The sequence below is a fragment of the Alligator mississippiensis genome, chromosome 2 (genome assembly GCF_030867095.1).
Source record: "Alligator mississippiensis isolate rAllMis1 chromosome 2, rAllMis1, whole genome shotgun sequence".
In the NCBI taxonomy this organism is placed as follows: Eukaryota; Metazoa; Chordata; order Crocodylia; family Alligatoridae; genus Alligator; species Alligator mississippiensis.
In genome coordinates, this window is record NC_081825.1 from 232,617,323 (window position 1) to 232,636,602 (window position 19,280).

Below are 19,280 nucleotides of genomic sequence, written 5' to 3' on the forward strand. Positions count from 1 at the left end.
TGAATGAAAAAGTCTTTTCATTTAAAACCTTGCTCTCCAAAAAATCCTCCCCACCAACCCCTCCCCCCACCACAAACATCAACCCCCCAAATAATGTTGTATTAGAAAACTATTGCCTTTTAATGTCAGTTGGTGAATTTTGGGACAATACTTTTCATCAGCATTGTTCAATTTGATTTGTTTCTATATTTTGTGTGTATGCATAACGTTTATACATTGGATGTCAGTTTTATTTCCATTTCATATTTTTGTCAGCATTTTTATTAGAATATAAACAGAAATGTTCAACAACTATTTTTATAAAAGTTGCAGTAATGCTGATGAAAAGTATTGTACCAAAATTCATCAGTTGATTCAGAAAGGCAAGTTTTCTCATTAAATTATTTGTTTTCACACACACAAATGTATTTTATGAAAGAGACAATTATATATTTCAACCTAGCAAAACATTTATATTTTAATTTTTAACCAGTCCTAGTTACTTAGGCCAGGCCACAGTACAAATCTATGAACTTGAGCCATAGCTGGGATTGGATACCATCTCCTGACACCAGCTCCCTGCTCTAACCCCTTGGCCTTGCTTTGCAGTAGGGCTGTGCGATGCTTTGGACCGTGCTTCAGATCCAGACAAGCTTCGGACACTTCGGCATCGGAAGCAGCATGTCCGGATTGAAGCGCTAGCTTTGGTAGGCTTTCTGAAGCAGTTTGGAGCTTCCAAACTGCTTCGGAGCTGCTTCGGAGATCTGGCCATAGGGTATAATGGGGAATCAATTAAATATCTATGATGAGTTTTGCCTGTCAGCAGCTAGAGGTGCAGGGCCCCAGAACCCAGAAGCCCTGCACCTATCTCCTTGACAGCTGGCAGCCTTCATGGCTGCAGCAGGGGCTACCATCCCTGCAGCTTTCACCCTGCTGCGCCTTAACACACAGTGTCATCTATGTCATGAGTTTTGCCTGTCAGCAGCTTGAGGTGCAGTTCTCCCCAAACCCCTGTACCTATCACCTTGAAACTAGGCAGGCTTTGTGGCCTCGGCAGGGGCCACCACCCCTGCAGTTTTCAACCCCCTGTGGCATAACACGTAGATGTGACCTGAGTTTTGCTTTCAAGAATTTATGGTGCAGTTCCCCACAAACCCCTCCACCAATCTTCTTGAAACTTGGCAGGCTTCATGCTCTCAGCAGAGGCTACCATCCCTACAAGTTTCATCCAAATCAGACAAAAAACAACAAAGTTATAGATATTTCACTGATTCCCCATTATAACCTATGGCCGGATCTCGGAGGCAGCTCCGAAGCCTCAGAGCCGCTTCGGCCAGATCGAAGCAGGAACCCGGTCCGGAGCTCCAGATCAGATCCATGACATCTGAAGCGGCTGGATCTGAAGCCGGATCGAATAGCTGCCTACTCATACAGGCCTACTTTGCTGCTTTCATAGAATAACACAGAACTGACTTGGTGGGATGTAGCTATTAATATTAATCGGTTATTTAGTATCCAGTTTTGTTTAATAAGCTTTGCCTCTTGGTAGCTAACATAGATATCATTATTGATTGAGGACCCCCAAGTCTCACAAAAGTGAGAGAGGTTGATATAACACAGATTTATTCACAAGTCCACATAAAAGAGCACATTTGAGATCTAATGAAGGAGATGCAAAATGACCAGCATTCATGTTTCTCACTTTGTCTTTTGCTGGAAAGCCAAAGCAGGTGAGATAGTAGATGGCTATCATTCTGATCTTCCTTTCTCGGTGGCACTATGACCAGGAAGCATCATTTATAGAGCATTATAGCTACTTCATATTATATACATTTGAATTTGGGATTGGTTCTTTTCCTTATTTAAACTTCTGAACCCCACTTTCTTGGGGGTTTCTGCTTTTTCATAAGTGTTTGCTTATAGGGGTGTATGAAATGGGCCCTATTAGATTTCGATTTGGATTCAGCCCGAATCAGGGACGGTGATTCGATGAGTTGATTCGGATCACTGTCCCCGATTTGATTTGGCCAAATCTGAAGATTTGATGCTGATTCGGAGAATCAGCAATTTGGCCATAGACACAGCTTTAAATGTTTTTTCTACATACCTTGAGGTAGCAGTGCGGTTCGTGAATGCTGTGATGCTGGGGCAGATGAAGAGTCCCACAGGAATGCGGGGGCCTCCCACCATGTGCTTGGCAGTGAACCTGGAAGTGGACCAGAAGTACTTCTAGGCCACTTTTGGGTCCACTGGGGATCACACAGTGATCAGCCGCGGGGGGACCCCAGGTGGCCCCCCAGACCCAGGAGGCACCAGTCACTGGGGGGGGGGGGGGGGGTGCCCCACACGCTCCCCGGAGGACCCGGAAGTGGACTGGTCCACTCCCAGATCTGCTGCCGAGCATGCTGGGGAGCCCCTTGCACTTCTGTGGGACACTCCATGCACCCCAGCATCGCCGCATTCACGAGCTGCCTGCTACCTTGAGGTATGTAGAAAAAACATTTAAAGTTGTGTCTGTGTCCAAATCACCAAATCTTTCCGAATCTCTCTGAATTGATTTGGAGGGTTCCAATTTGATTCTGAGAGATTAAAGGGTCTTCTGATTTGATTTGGATTTAGAGATTTAGCCACCGAATCGGGCCAAATCTCTGACAAATCGAATCGGAGACCGGAGCTTCACACAGCCCTGTTTGCTTCACATTGTTATAATTTATAATTAACTGTGGTTTATTTTTTCCAGTTATTATCTCCTTCACTTCCCAAATATCCATTTTGCACACATGCCTATGGTGTTTGGCTCAGGATTTTGCCTCCTATTTCATAACTATATAGGTTATTTACTCATGTCAAGGGCTTAATAAGCCTCAGGCCTGATGTCACTTATGTCAAGACTCTAAAGGACAAGTCCCAAGGTCCCACAATATCCCTGTTTGTATTATTGCTTTAATGCCTAGGATTACATTAGACATAAGTTGGAATATTGTGGCAAGGATGGGACCAGGAAATACAGGAAAAGGAAGATTTTTGTGGGGCATCTTTTACTGCTATCTTTTTTGTGTAATTGATAGAGATGTTAGACCCTTCTGTAGGACATTTCTAAATCCCCATGTCATTCTTTCTCAGTTTGTTCCCCTAGCCCATCTCATGTAATATAATAGCATTATCAGATTCTTTAGAAAGCCAGTAAAGATTTGTGGGGAAGGGAGACTATCAGAATGTGGTAGATCTGTATTTTCCTTAGCTCAGTGTGATATGATCTTAAAAAAAAATCCATTCTTCTTCCAGGCTTCCCCCATTAGTGCCCAAACATCCCCTCTGCAACCATCAGAGCAGAATAAGAATGTACAGTCTGTTCCCAGAATGCAGCCAAGCATAAGGGAGGGGACACCTTCTCTACTAACTAGCAAATATATCTATTGGGCTCTTGGTCCATGGCAAGGTTGTTCAAGATATTGTCACACCTGGTCACTTCTCTTTGACAGCTGTTACTTTGTACTGCTGAGACACCTTCCTTCTTATTAGCCTCATGTTTTGTGATCTGTGTCCTATCACTATGGAAAGTTTTGACATTGTGGAAAGTTTCTGGCCACAAAGAGATCAGATCCAAACTATGAGGAGAAGGAAATGCTGCGAAGTTTCCTATCCTCATCTCTCATCTTCAGGACTCACCTTTTGGTGTCCAGCCTTCTCCTTCAGGATGGGATGCAACAGAGTTTGGAGGGTTGTATCCAGAAGTCAGGTAGTGCAGGATCTGGTCCTCCCAAGAAGGGGCAGAATTTGAAGGACAGAGAAGAATGGACACATAGCCAGCAGCACCATCTGGCAGGGTGTAGTCACCACTTTTGCATGGAGTGGGAATACAGCTTTGGGTGCAACTTCTAGCACTAAGGGGGTATTGCTTTCTGGAAGGGGAGGCAAAGGGAAGGAGAGGAACAGAGCTTCTCAGAAAGACTATAGTAATATTGTTTGTATTCCTGGAGTGATCAGGACCCCAGTGTGTGTAATAATGCCTAGCTCTAGTACAGCACTTTTCATCAGTAAGTCTTTGACAGGAGGTCAATATCATTATTCATCTTTTACAGATGGAGAAACAGAAGCACTGAGAGAAGTGACTTGACCAAGATCATGCATCGGGCCATTGACAGAGTTGGGATTTGAACCCAGGTCTCCTGAGTTCCAATCCAGTGCTTTATCCACTGATGCTCTAAGTGTTAATTCCAGCATATGTAGTAGCCCTTGGGATGGACTTTGTAACAAGTTAAAATAGGAGCTTTTCAGAATAAGAACGTTTGGGTGGAGACCTCCCAGTTAGGAAGGAGCATAGATGGCTAGGCGATCCCATTTCTCACGTGAATTCCTCTGAGGCTTTAAGCTTTGTAAGACAAAAGAAACCAAACTTATTTGTGGCATCACACCAACAGGATTGGAAAGCACTGTTTCTTCAGGCTGGCTAAGCCAACAGAGAGAGCACATCACATCATAAGGATAACAGTGCATTAAGGCACAATTATTATCACCCACCTGGACAGCCGGTTGCAACCATAGCAGCAACAAGCAGCAGGGGCATTCAACATGTATGAGACAATAATTAATTAGGGAAGAAAAGGTTTGGGTGAAAAAAGGGATGGGTTTAGCACAACAGTGAGCTGATGAAGGCAAAATGAGGCAAGGGGCAGCCAGCAGTAAAAGCAGGTAGTTTAAAGTCATGACCCTAACGTCTATTGCTAGTTTAAGGAGAGGGTGTGGCCTGTTAGTTAGGGTGACAGGGAATTGGGACATCTGGGGTCTGGTGCTGCCACTCTCTGTGTTTAGTCTTGGGCAGGTCACTTAGCCTTCTGGTGCCCACACTTCCCATCTGCAAAGCAGAGGTAATGATATTTTCCTGCCCCAGATGAGGGTTTCCTTGTTAGCAAGCTGTACAAACCATGGGAGGGGACAGTAACAGGAGTGCAAAGTATCACTAGTGTTCGTTCATGAAATATTTGGCAGAAAAGTGCTAAAAGAAAATCCCATTATGCTACCCTGACCTTGGTACACTCCTGGGCAGACACATAAAATACATTAGAAGAATCTTCATTTTCAAACTTCATGCAATCTGTGCCCTGGCTCAGAAATACCACACTGAATAGAGATTGCTTTTCTTTTTTTCTTGCATTTGGCCTGTGTATTTGTATTTATTTGCAGATAAGTTGATGGAAGAGACAGAGGAGCTGTGTCTGCAAAGGGAGCAGAAAGAGGTGGGTGCTCTTTCCAAAAACCAATCAAACGGGCCCCCTTCCTTCACCTTGTACAGCAAAGGAACTAGAATTTAGGAAAATTGGTTCATTTGAGGAGGTTGAGGTAAGTCAACGAACAGTCAGTTAATCACCATGCTCTAAAACTTCCTTGAAATGACGGCCATATCGGAGAGATGGGAGCCAACACTAGGGTCTGCCCACCTTTATTGATACATCTCTCCTTATTGCACTAGGCCCCCCTTCCATGATGCTCGGAAACCAGTCACATTTAAGGAATAACGGCCTCGGGTTGAAAGTGATTGTATCAGGGAATGCTGACACCCATTTGACATGCAGCCTGGAGTAGGAGTAGCTGTAGGTCAGGACTGGGGTGCAGTCAGCAGAGCTGGAACAGCTGCTGGTGTTTCAGGAGAATATAGAGGTGTTCTGGTAAGACTTGTTGGGCATCCCCATCTTTCTCTCCCCAGCCCTGCCTTAGACTTGCCACCACCCCTTAGTCTTGACCTGCAGTACCCACACTCCTTGAAGTTATCAATGGAGACAGTCAGGTAGTTAGGAGAGAAGCGCCAAAGGTTTGGGTTCAGTTCAAATAACTACCCAAAAATTCAGATATGTTTTTGCATGCATCTTGAGCACCTGGTTGCCCTGATTGCAGTACAACAAGACTCTTACACAATAGGCTAGGCTCTCCTCCCACCTGCTGATACCTCCTTGAGACAGGTGTAGGGAGCAGGTTGTGTAGGCATCTTGTCCTAATAGGCTGGCTGCTAGGGGAGAACTGAAGGCAGAAGCTGGCAGACCTGATGATTTGTTTAAGGTCCCTTCTGACCCTAAGTACTATAATACTATGACCCAGAGCCACACAGGGGGTACAGGAGCTACAGTCCAAGCTACCAAATCTGAGGGGGAATTCCAGAGGTAGAGGCTGCACTGGGGACCAAGTTACCAAAGGTGAGAAGTGTTGTGTGACCACCTGCCTGAAAGCACTTTACAGCCATGCTGTGACACATGCGTGGCTGCAGAGTGCTTTAGAAGTGGCTGATTGCATGACAAGTTAACCCTAGTTTAATTGAGGGAATCAAATGAAGGTGCTCCAAAGTAGAGCATCTTAGGAAACTTCTGTTCCCTAGGGTCGGTCTGTCAGCCTGATCGGGCCTGGGCTGATGCAGATCAGTCCCACCCCGGTGCTGTCTGCAGGAAGCAACAGAGGGGGAGGGAGTTGTGGGCTGGGGTTTGCCTGGCCTGAACTGGAGGAGGGGCAGGTAGATTGGAGCCCCCACCCCTCACTTTGCAACCCCTCTCCAGCCCCCTTCAACTCAGGTCTGGCAAACCCCAGCCTGCAGCTCTCTCCCCCTCCCTTCCTGCAGACAGCACTGGACCTGCGGGGGAAGGGGGCTAGGAGAGAGAGGCTGCAGGCAGTCTTCTCTATTGGATCAGGTCCAAAGTGGAGCTCAATTTTCTACTCCCTATAGCCAACTATCTGTTGGGTTGGGGGTGGGTGGATCTCTCTATTTCATAGTCCTTCATGTGAAGTGCCATGAGTTAGAGTAGGGACCTGCATGTCTGTCAACACACCCAGAGTCCAGAAAAAGAGCCCAGCAGCATCAGAAGCCGGAACAAAACACAGAGCACAAGATCCAGGGCAGCTTACCACAATATACCTTCAGGTAGAACTGCTGAATAGTCTGCAGCTACAGGTGGACTTAAATAGGGAGACTGACTTCCCCAGCAGCCAACCCGGAGGCCCCAACAGTGGCCAGCTGGTTCATCAGCCAGGGTGCGGCTATCAGTCAGAGTCTCAGTTTGGCCAACTGGACAGCTAGTCCAGGCTGGGCTGCCAGTTAGGGCCCTGACAGTGGGGGTGGGTCAGGGAACTTGTATTCCCTCTAGAATCTTCAAAAGTGGATGGCCCAATTCTTTGTCCTCTAGGGCCAATCTATTCATAGATTCATAGATGCTAGGGTTGGAAGGGACTTCAACAGATCATTGAGTCCAACCTAGGCAGGAAAGAGTGCTGGGGTCAGATGACCTCAGCCAGATGCCTATCCAGCCTTCTCTTAAAGATCCCCAAGGTAGGGGAGAGCACCACCTCCCTTGGAAGCTCATTCCAAATTTGGTCACCCTTACCATGAAGAGGTTTTCCCTGATATCTAGCTTAAATCTGCTCTCTGTCAGTTTGTGACCATTGTTCCATGTTACCCTAAGAGGTGCCCTGTTGTACAGAGCATCTCTGATCCCTTGCTGCATCCCCCTAATAAATTTGTAAAGTCAAGCACTTCCACCCTACTAGTTATCTTACCCACCCTGTGCCGTATGGTGAATTTGATTGATTGGTGGTCACTGTTCCCAAGGTGACCACGAATCTGCAGCTCCCCTACCAGGTCCTCTCCTGTAGCCAACACCAAGTCCATTAAGGCATTCCCCCTAGTGGGACCGTATACCCTCCTGCATTAGGTGAAGGTCCTCCACACAGGTTAAGAACCTATGTGAACGGTTGGATTTGGCTGACTGCTCCTCCCAGCAGATGTCAGGGTAGTTTAGCTCCCCCATGACAACCATGTCCCTAGACTGTACAGCCTCTGAGAGCTGCCTCAAGAATTCTAAGTCTAGCTTTTCTTCTTGGTGTGGTGGTCTGTAGCAGACCCCCACCACCAAGTCCCTTTCCCCTTGACCTCCATGTATCCTAACCCACAATGCCTCAACTTTCTCCTCCTCTGATCCCATTTTAATTAGGGTAGATGTATAATGCTCCTTTTATAATGCTCTTATTGTTCCCTTTGGCTTATTTTAGAGAGGCTGGTTAGTAGGTCTGCTACACATCTCATAACAATGGAAAGGGGACCTTTTTACCATGTTACTAAAAGAGTGATGAAGGACACTGGGGCCTGTCTTTCTTTTTTCAAAGCTAGCCATGGTTTGTTTAATGTCCATAAAGAGCAGACAGGACCAAGGGGAGTTTCTAAGGTGTCCATTAGTAAAGAACAAATGTACATATGATCTGCATTAGTTTACCTGTCCGATGTTCTAAGGGTCTGCAGGGCTTTGCAGCCAAGTTTCAGAAAGCACTGTTTGAATCATACATCTGCTGTATAGATACAGATTCATAATGGAATATGTTGTCTGGTTCAAGCAAGATTGAAGGATATTCATGAGGCTGCTGTAGGAGCACCATCTTTTGGTTAGGTCCAGTACAATCTAAGCTGAAATGCAAAGAAGTCTTTTTCTGTATGATATAGTCACATGCCCCTGTATAAAAGGAACACAGGTGGAATAAAACACAGCCATTCTGACCAGGTATCATTGCTTCATCCAGATTGGGAACAGAAGTGACATATCATTGTTTATCATTGAGCACAGACAGCAGCGATGGCTAAACACCCTTTGGCTAGATAAACATTGCAAATGCCTAACTGTGTATTTCACGTTGTTGATGCTTTGGGTATGTTATTAGCCTCCATAAGGGCTAAAGAAAAGTCTAAGTAAAGGAGGTCATGTTTTTCCAAGAGCAGTTCAAATAAAAAATGATGCAGGTTACCAAATGTTAAGCAGTGCACTTATATCTTCCTCTTGCCTGTCAGGAGTTGGAGCGTCTTAACCAGGTGCTGGAGGCAGAAAAGCAGCAGTTTGAAGAAGTGGTACAGGAGCTACGGCTGGAGCAAGACCAGATTAAACGGTAATGAGGTCCAGCCAGGGAGAAAACCAAGCAGAGGAGTGAGAGGGCTGGCCCCCTCTGCTGGGGGAGGGCAAGCAGCCTCAGTCGCACTTGCATTCTGGCCCTCACCTGCTTGATTTAGAAGAGTATAAGTAGAATGGCAGCATGAGGATCACACAGTGTCTATCAGTGCCATGGGGATGGCTGCAGGTGTAAGCATATACTCCTGAGTAGGGCCATCTTTTCCCTTTCAAGTACTTACAGTCCTGGCATGTGAGAGCATGTTTGTTTCTGGCACGTGTAGACTACATCTCTCGATAGAGTGATGCTCTGGATTGGTTTGGATCCTAAAAGTGTCAAGTTTATCAGCAGGGCAATATCCAGCTGCCAGACTGGGAAGAGAAGTGGCATATCACAACAGTGGAAAGGGGACCTTTTTACCAAGTTACTAAAAGAATGATGAAGGACACCAGGGCCTGTTTCTATTTTTGCAAAACTGGCCATGAGTTGTTTAATGCCCACAAAAAGCTGACAGGACCAAGGGGAGTTTGCTTAAGTAAACCCAAAGAGAAGCACTGTCATTGCAATGGGGATTCTCCACTTCTGCTGGAGGTGAGAGGAGGCTGTATCTCTGGCTGGTCCGAGCATCCAGTAGTACTTCTGATCTCAGGTTCCACATGGTAGCCTCCTATTTCACGTGCTGCATTCAGGGATTGATGGAGGATCCTCTTATTTTCTACAGGAGAGTTGTCAATTGAACCATAGAGTGTTTATAAAGTTCCTGTGGTGACCCCAGGACAGCTGTTGAGAAACAAGACCTGCCTTCTTGATTGAGCTCCACCTTAGCCACAGGCTGAAAAAATGTTGTGTGGTCACCAGTAGAGCAGTGCAGTATTCTATATGCTGTACTGGGGCCATCCAACTAAGCAGCTGTGGGCCTCACACCACGTGGGCTGCATTGGCATATGCCACAGGCCCTGCAGGCCACACGCTGCATAGGTACTCTTCTCTGACTGCACCGCACTATACAGGTGCCCTGGGCTGTTGGTTCCTCCAGCACTGTGGGTGACATCATGCCATACCACTGTGTCCCCAGGGGTGGGGAAGGAAGGGAAAGCTGGAGGAGGGAAGAGGAGCCCAGAGAACCTGGCTAGCTGGTAACTGTGGTTATGTCCCCAACAGGAAACAGACTGATTTCCCTACCCCACTCCACCCCCACTCATCTACAGGGCCAGAAGGAGCTAATCATTATTAACAATTATTAATGTATTCAAGACATAACATATCTAACATTCTCCAGCCAAAGTATACGCCTGGCATTTCCACTTTTTGATGGCATCCTTTACAAACTAGCAGTACAGTGTCTTATATTAATGGCCCTAAAATCTACAGCTTCTAGTTGTATCAGTGCAATGTCTAACATTGGAAACACACAAAAGTATGTTACCATTGTTTCATCTTAGGGAGCTAGAGCTGACAGCCCAGTCTCTCAAGGGAGTGGAGGAAGAGAAGAAGGATCTGCGAAGCCTGACAGAGTCCTTACAGAAAACACTGGAGGTGAGTGCTTTTTGATTCATAGATTCATAGATGTTAGGGTCGGAAGGGACCTCAATAGATCATCGAGTCCGACCCCCTGCATAGGCAGGAAAGAGTGCTGGGTCTAGATGACCCCAGCTAGATGATTATCTAACCTCCTCTTGAAGACCCCCAGGGTAGGGGAGAGCACCACTTCCCTTGGGAGCCCATTTCAGACCTTGGCCACTCAAACTGTGAAGAAGTTCCTCCTAATGTCCAGTCTAAATCTGCTCTCTGCTAGCTTGTGGCCATTATTTCTTGTAACCCCCGGGGGCGCCTTGGTGAATAAATACTCACCAATTCCCTTCTGTGCCCCCGTGATGAACTTATAGGCAGCCACAAGGTCGCCTCTCAACCTTCTCTTGCGGAGGCTGAAAAGGTCCAGTTTCTCTAGTCTCTCCTCGTAGGGCTTGGTCTGCAGGCCCTTGACCATACGAGTGGCCCTTCTCTGGATCTTCTCCAGGTTATCCGCATCCCTCTTGAATTGCGGCGCCCAGAATTGCACGCAGTACGCCAACTGTGGTCTGACCAGCGCCCGATAGAGGGGAAGTATCACCTCCTTGGACCTATTCGTCATGCATCTGCTGATGCACGATAAAGTGCCATTGACTTTTCTGATGGCTTCCACTAGGACTCCAAGATCCCTTTCCACTTCCGTGCCACCCAGCAGGTCATTCCCTAGGCTGTAGGTGTGCTGGACATTTTTCCTCCCTAGGTGCAGCACTTTGCATTTCTCCTTGTTGAACTGCATTCTGTTGTTTTCTGCCCACTTGTCTAACCTGTCCAGGTCTGCTTGCAGCTGTTCCGTGCCCTCCAGCGTGTCCACTTCTCCCCATAGGGAGTTCTCAATAGGACTTTGGGCAAAGTCCTATTGAACTGAACAGCAATTAGAATGAGTGTCCCATATAAATTATTCTGAAAGCTTTTAGAGTGCAATAGAGAATGAAATCCATCTGCAATGGCAATGATCCATCCTGTTATTCTTTAGTCAGGATATATGGAAGTATCCCTTCAGGGCTGGGGTGAAGCTGTCAGGAGGCCACTGAAGGCTGCCACTGCCTTGACCCTAACCCTGGTATAAATCAGAGTCATCACTGAGTATGGGTCTGTGAAGAATCATACATTGGCAGAAAATTTGTGGAGTAAAGCAGAGCCCTGTCGCATTCTGCCTTCACCTCTCATGATCCCAATCCCACAAAGGGCTAAAAGGATGACTCCATGAGTTTTATGCCTTCTGAGGAGCTTTTCTTTCTCTATCCCTTCCCAGACACTGTCAGCCCCAGGCAGCTGCAGCCAGGATCTGACTCATAATTTTGTACTGAATTTTGCAGGACGGTCCAAAACATATGGTAAAAGAATCTAGTTTTGTATTCCATTCTAATAGATTTTAGAGTAATTACTATAGAAATCTATTGGTTTAATCTCTGTGATTCTACATGGCTTTCCCATAAAGCATGGCCATCTTGCTTTGCTTTATCTCTTCAGCTCACTGCTGGGTGGTTTGGGTTCAGCTTGAGCATAGGGCAAAAATTCTGAGTGTGGATTTTTCCTAGGCCAGGCTGAAAGAGAGAGCACTATGGTGATTATTGACCCCAGAGTTGCAGCTGAGAAGAGGAACCCAGAGTTTAGCTGGGTAAGGAAAGGAGGTAGACAACAGAAGGAAGAAAGGGCAACAAGGAAACTTTTGAGAAGAGGCAAGCAGAAAGGTGTCCAGCAAAAGAAAAGCAATGTTTGGAAGCTGGAGACCTGGCTGGTACTAACATGATCTGTTCCTACTCCTTCCCAAGGAGCTTTCTGTGGAAAAGCAAAGAACCCTGGAGTTGTTGCAAGAGAATGAAAACAAGCTTCAGCCTCTCCCCAACATTAGCAAGCAGCAAAACCCCAGCCGGGGTTTGCACAGCAACCTCCGCCAGATTGAGGAGAAGATGCATCAGCTTCTGGAGGAGAAACTCCTAGCAGAGAGGAGGTGAGGATGAGAGTGATGGTGGGAAAAGGCTTTTGCAGAATGTCAGAGAAGGAAGGAGCTAATCTACCTCTTGCAAAGGGAGTGTGATGCCAAGAAGAGCTGCTGGAACCTATTTTCAGACCAAGAACCATGATAAGTACGTCCCCATTCATGTTGACTCAATGTCCGTTTTCTTCAGGCCAACAACCTAGACAGCGTGGCTAGATCTCTTATAGGTTCCACTCCTGGGTTCTGGCTGAAGGCAGTAGAGCGCTACTTGGGCAACTGGTTCAAATTCAGGTTGGGTCAGGGGTGATGAATAATGGTGACCCTGGGTTGGCATTGCTTTGTGATTGCCAGTATCAAATGACCTTGGTGGCCATCTAATTCCCACTGGTCAAATGCTCATATTGCAGATGTCTCTCCCTTTTTGCAGTCTCAGCAGAGAGGTCCAGTTGTGAATGGACCTAGCTGAACTCCTTTAATGTCTAAAGTTGTTTCTTTCAGAGCAGGGTGAAGGCATGAGGGCCTAGCAGTAAACAGGAATCCCATGCTACTGTTGCACCTGTTCTATGGATAAAGAATATTAACCCTCCAGAACTCAGGGATCCTTTTCAAGTGCTGCACTTGCCTGTTTAAAAAACTGAATTCAAGTGCCAAGGGAATGCCTCAAAGTGAAATGTGTGCATCTCCAACAGAGGCCAACCGTGTTTGCAAGAGCAGCTTTCCACCAAGATTCAGTTCCTTCCTTCCTTCCTATGAGTTGAGCTTGGGGGGGACAGGCCTTCCCTAATGTCCATGTGGCATTGTGTGTGGCAGGATGAAGGAGAATGAGGAGCGGTCCCAGGCCCTGGAGCAGGAGCGGGAGTTTTACTCTTCTCAGTCGCAGGCACTGCAGAACTCGCTCTCAGAGCTGACTGCAGAGAAGCTGCAAACAGAAAGAGACCTCAAGGTACTGTGCATTTGGCCCACTGACTCTACCCCTACCTTGCAGTCTACTGCCTCTGCCACCCCTCTTCACTGTCCTCCCTACCATTAGACTCTCTCCCACCCTATAGGTGAAAGCAGGAGTGGCTGGAGGAAACGTATACCATGCCCCGTAAGTCATTAGGCTTAAGTTCTGATGTACCAGCAAGGTGTATTCTAGCGGGCATGACCATGCCCTGAGACTGCTCTGCCTCTACATCCAGATACTTTGTGCAGGACCTCATTTAGGGCAGAACAGGAAGTCTGTGCTGCCTCTGAAAAGTACCATATGAATTATCAGAGTGCTCTTGGCTACCCCACCTCAAGAATATTGCAATAAATGGACCAGGCAGCAGTTTTGGAAACCTTTGATTTATTAGACTATGAGACTGTCCCTTCCAGAAAGACAGGATACCACCCTTGATAGAGCATCTGATATTAGCCAAAGGGCAGAGGAGAAGGGATCTCTCTCCATCTTGTCATGATGGCTGAACCTCAAGGGCCCTGGAGAATCAGTCTGGATAAGTACTCTATCTGAATTGATATACCCTGACCTCAGCTCAGGAACATTCAGTTAGAAAGGATAGGGTTAGTTTTGTTGTTGTTTTGTTTCTCCAGGAAGTCCCATGTATTTCCTGTTCATGGTCAGAGGGGTAAATCTGCCACAAGTACTTTCTGGGGTATTCCAACACCTCTGATTCCAAACAGACTCCAGAAGGTGGGGGCAATTCTGAAATTGGAAAACCAGAGTAAGAGACCATCCTCCAAGCACTTCTGAACCTTAGATTTGGGTTCAGTTTGAGCAAGTGATGAACTTTCATTTGAGACCTAGAGTTGTGATCACTTTAAAGCACTTCCCTATTCACATTGACTCAGTGTTCAGTTTTTTGGGGCTGTTTTATTGGGATTGTGGTTTCTTATCCCGTCTACACTGGCTGTCCTTATCCTGGTCCCTTCTCATTCAATAAAACCATTTGCTTAGGTTCTTTACAACTCCTGGGACAGTTGCTTAACTAGGTTTTTTTTGGTGTTCCCCATTCCTTCTTCCCCAGGCTGAAGTAAAGGTACGTATGGATCTAGAGAGAAGACTAGGGGAGGCTGAGGAAGCCCTCCAGAGCTTGGAGCAAGGCTTAAATTCTGTTGATCGCAATGAGGAGAAGGAAGAGAAAATGAAAGCTGATGTCAGCAACTTGAAAAGTAAGTCACTGTTCCTTCACTCCTCCTACTGGTGAACATGGTTTGCAAGAGGAGCTATCTCCACAAGCCCTATGCCCCCAGGCCAAAGAACACAAGCTAAGCAAGGTGGTTTCTAGTGAGCACAGCATGTGGTCTAGGGATCATGCAGCTCACGTGGTATGTGACTGGAGCGCCTACAGCCTCTGGCCATTCAGAAGTTGGACAGCCCTGATTTAGATGATGATACAGAGAGGTTGTTGATGCCAGGGGAGCAGCAGTTGAGGAGGAGTGGAGGAGGAGTGGCTCATGTAGGATTGGTAGTGGGACCTGCTGCCTTCATTTCAACAGTGGAAATCCAGCTTAGATCAGTGGTGAATGGAAGCTACTACTACCCCCAAAAGGATGTTGTGGGGCTTCATGAATTAGTGTTTATCAGATTCTCTGAGTTCCTAATCTAAAAGGTGCAACAGAAGGGCACAGTATCCAGATGCGCTTGGTCCATCCCCTCAGGCAGTGCAAACTGATCTCAACAGGATCATGCCCTCGGTGTCAAGTCTGTCACGTGGGCCAGGCTGACCAGGGCCTTGTGTGGCCAGCATCAGTGCCTGCAGTGTCCCCTGGGCTGTCTCCTCCCTAGAGTTCTTTGAGGAGTGCATCCGGAGTGCCGAGCTGGAAGCCAAGATGCCCATGATCATGAAGAACTCCGTGTACATTCACAGGGCTGCCACCCGCCGAATAAAAAGCTGCCGCTTTCACCGCCGGAGGGCCAGTGCTTCATGGAACGACTGTAGGTGTTGGGCTCCATCTCCCCACTTAAACTCTGCGGAGCTGGGATGTGGGGTGGGGGTAGTGGGATAGGTGAGGAGTGACTTCCACAAATGATTCATGTTTTCTGTCCTCTTGCAGCGCTGTTGCCCTCGCAAGGGGCTGCAGGCAGAGAAATGTGGGGCTCTTCTGTCCGCAGAGAAGGCAAGAAACCTCCATCTTAATTCCTTCACATTGTGTATATCAGGAAACTCATGTTAACCCCTTCATTGCCAGCAGCACTCTGCATGAGCACGGGGGGCAATACGCTCCTGCAGCTGAGTCCATGTGAACTGCTCTCCCATTGGAAGCTTCACGTCAAGGGCACTTTTGCAGTCTGACAGCAGCAAAGGGCACATGTATCATTCCCTACCCTCATTCTTTCCCCTCTCAGCAGACAGTGGCATGGGTCCACGTGCTCCCAACTGTAATTGGATCAGGGACATCATGATTTCATTGCAGTTACTTGGCAGAGGTTCTTTGTTGAATCTGAGCTTGGGTCAGCTTTAGGAGATTGCTGGCAAGCGAGTACTCACCTGCTTGTGGTGCTCTCATTTCAGTGAAGCAGTCACAGTCCTTCGTCTTCTCCCAGACAGAAGCAGATAACATCGTGGAGCTGAAGGAAGTAGCCAAGACGCTGAGCCAGGACCAGCACTTCCGGGAAACCCTCTATCAGATCATGATGTCACAGAAAGATTCTGCCCGTGGGGACAAGAAGTGAAACCTTGTCTCCTTCCATTGGGAGGGGGCTTCTGATCTCAATACATCCTGCAACTCAACAAACACTAAACCACTGGGTACTGAGGTCAGGAGGGCAGCTTGCTCCTTTGTGAGGAAAAAGGCAAGGCAGGGTGCATGCAACACCCTGTGGTTGGTGGTTAGTTTTCCTTTGCATTCCTGAGCACTGCTGATCTTTTTCTCTCTCTCTGCCTTTAGACCAGCTGATCTGCTCTGCCATTTACTCCAAGTCCCATCAGTTTACTTCAGCTGTTCTCATTAGGACATGGTCTACCCAACTACCACAGTCAGCATTAAAGTGAACAACAGACCTTAGCCTAGAGAGTCCCCAGTCCCTTCTTTACCATCTAGTTTGCCTGTCAGATGTAGGTACTTTTGAAAAACGCCTTTAATTCCCTCGATGTCCAGGTAGCAAACCTAGCAGGTCAGATGAAGCTGAATTGCTGTCTGCCTTCTTTTCTGTGGCTAGGACAGGGCATCCCTGGCTCTGTGCTGTGAAGAGGGATATTATTTAGTGCATTCCCTAGAGACTGCAGCAGTCTCAGCTCACTAAGCATGTGCAATAATGCCAGGCATAGAACAACCTCTTGGTGCAACAATTTTTAAGCAAATGGCAGTGGCACAAAATGGACAAAACCTGGAGGGATGCCTTGGGAGGGCCAATGTGGCCCCAAGATTTAGGCTGATGAGAGAGAGAGCCTCCTCCCTAAAGTAGCCACACATTTGAAACGTCATGTTCAGCTGTCAGTGGGTACAGAGTAGGAGGGCCACTGCCACTGACCCTGCTTTGTATAGTGACACCAATGACTAGAATCAGGGACAGAACTACACATGGACACTGGTCTAAGGGGACAGATGCAGGACCTGTATGTCCCTCTCTCCAGTGCCCCTAACAGCTCACTCATATGTGATCAGTAGCTTATTATAGTCCTCTGAGACTGAGGCAGCAAAGTGAGGAGAACCAAGCAATGAGTCCTGCTACTACAGTGTTAAACTAATGTACAACCTGAGGAATGCTCCCTCCTTCCCACTTCACAGAGCGCTATCACCAGTGTCATACCAGCCACCTACTGGCTTTACCTTGCATAGGTTACATAAGAGTTCCTCTGCAGCATAGCTTCCACCTTTGTGAATAATCAGGTTGCAGAGGAACACCCGGGGTTGAGAAGGGAGGGGTCTGCCTTCCCATCCTGGCCCCTGCTGCTGCTGTCATGGAAGCCTGGATTCATCTTAGCCCAGAGGAGATAGCCAGCATGTGGTTACCCTGTGAATTAAAGGAGAGAGAGGGATTGTTTTGTGGAGACCCCATTGCCAGTAACAGTTTCTTTAAATAAATAACCCTACAAGGCTGCTAGTTATCCAGGATACAACAAGTACACTACCCAACACTTCATAAACACATGAGATGGGGAAGTATTGTTATCCTTGTCGTATAGAAAGGAAAACTGAGACACTGAAATGTTCAAGGACTTGCCCAAGGTTACAAAAGTGGTGGCATAAGTGAACTGAGAAGGGTCTTTGTGCTCCTAGCCACCTTCTCCTTCCAGTAGATCAATTGTCCTATCAGTGAAGTTCTCTTTATAGGTAGAAATCGGGGGAGAGGGTGGAGACTGAGGCTTGAGCTATCACAAGGAGTGTGGGGCTGGTAAAGCAAGATAGTTCCAGCAGGGTCTGTGAATCTGGAGCGTTGCTTGGTGCCTCTAAGCAGATATGAACTGATCAGGGAGCATGGAAGGGAAGCCATGAGGACATGGCCTACACCTATTTTATTTTTTGGTGCCTGGCAATGGGATGATTCAGATGGTGACAATGTCTGACACCAAAGGCTTCAAGTGAAGCCAGGCTTCATGTGATCAGACAAGCAACCTTGTAAAAGTGCTTCCTCTAACTGTTCTGGTCCCTTTATGTTTTCAACTTATGCAAACACATTTTGGCTCCCACAGTGCCAGTACAGCTCCAAAAGAGCAAGCTGCAGTCTATTCTTCCCTGCCTCTTCATAACAAAAATCACCAGTTGACTTCCAAATATACAATCTGAATTGGTTGAGGAGAGAAGAGACGGACTCAGCTTGGTCCTGGGGAGGGAGTTTGCAATCCAAGTAGTTAGAAAAATCACTTTTTGACTTGTATATCCAACACCTTTAATCTGCCATCAAACTCCACATTTTCAGTTTGACAGAGCTGTTATACTCAGGAGATGGCTGTATTTTGCCTTCCTTTATGATGCAGCATTAGTTATATAATAAAGTAACATTATCTCTAGGGGGAGCTCCTGTGTGGTCCTACTATAACATCATAGCACTGATTATCACATCTCCTGTTTGGAAGGCAGCCTGTTCATTTTCTCAGGCTTCATTCATTACTGTGAAATTGGTGATGGTGGTTGTGTTATTTGACTGCTCCAGTCAGATGCTGCACATCATCTGTGAGAGAAATACATATACATATATGCCTTTGTCCTTCCTTCTGCTTTCACTTGCTTTTCCCTCCTATGTGTCCTGCACCTTGGCTTCCAAGTCTAGATCCTGGATTAAAATGTATTTTAAGGTTAAAATCAACATGTATTAAACTCAAAGTAAAAAAGAAAAGAAAAGAAAACCCCGTCAGCAATCTGGAACCAATGTCCACACATGTAATCTGTTAATTTACATTAAAGATTTGTCTCTATGGCACAATGCTGTGCTGTATGGAGATGCCAGACCCATTTCAGCCATGTCCCACTCAAGCCTGCTGAGGAGGCCTGGCTTGACTAGTTCAGATGTCTCTCCCTGGCATCTGCATTGTGCCCTGTGGTCCTACCCTACGACACGTTTCATTTGGTCTGGTGTTTTCAAGGTGCAATTTTTCACCTTCCTGTTTTGAGATGGCATTTTTTGTATTAAGAGAAACCTTGGTAAGCAAAATGGTTTAAGAACACCACAGGATGAAGCGAAACATTCTGGGTCATGCAGTGTTCCAGGTAGGCATGAAATAAAATCCGCTTTCTTTTCACATTGCAAAATCCTCCTTTCTCACCCCTGATGCCCCCAAACATTTCTGTTTTGGCCAGACTTGGCAGCATTCTCCACCCCTTGGTCCCCCCCAATTTTTTCAGTATTGTCCACTGAACCAACAGAAAACATGGCCCCACTCTACTAGCTAATTGTATTTCCCCTTTTAACTTCAGGGTCACATTTCTGCAGTTTCTGAGGTTCCAGAGCATAGACGTG

General features: G+C 46.8%; 1 protein-coding gene across 1 annotated transcript in view; it reads left to right on the forward strand.

Annotated features, from left to right (window-relative positions):
* Nucleotides 1-19,062, forward strand: part of PLEKHD1 (pleckstrin homology and coiled-coil domain containing D1) — a 50,283-nt gene extending 31,221 nt beyond the window's left edge. Inside the window, exons 6-14 of the mRNA XM_019477218.2 lie at nt 5,164-5,216; nt 8,795-8,889; nt 10,332-10,425; nt 12,231-12,409; nt 13,208-13,340; nt 14,407-14,551; nt 15,168-15,317; nt 15,437-15,499; nt 15,895-19,062. Of these exons, the coding sequence (XP_019332763.1) occupies nt 5,164-5,216; nt 8,795-8,889; nt 10,332-10,425; nt 12,231-12,409; nt 13,208-13,340; nt 14,407-14,551; nt 15,168-15,317; nt 15,437-15,499; nt 15,895-16,055 (1,073 nt within the window). The 3' untranslated portion in view covers nt 16,056-19,062. The remainder of the gene's footprint in view (nt 1-5,163; nt 5,217-8,794; nt 8,890-10,331; nt 10,426-12,230; nt 12,410-13,207; nt 13,341-14,406; nt 14,552-15,167; nt 15,318-15,436; nt 15,500-15,894) is intronic.
* The last annotated feature ends 218 nt before the right edge of the window (nt 19,063-19,280 follow it).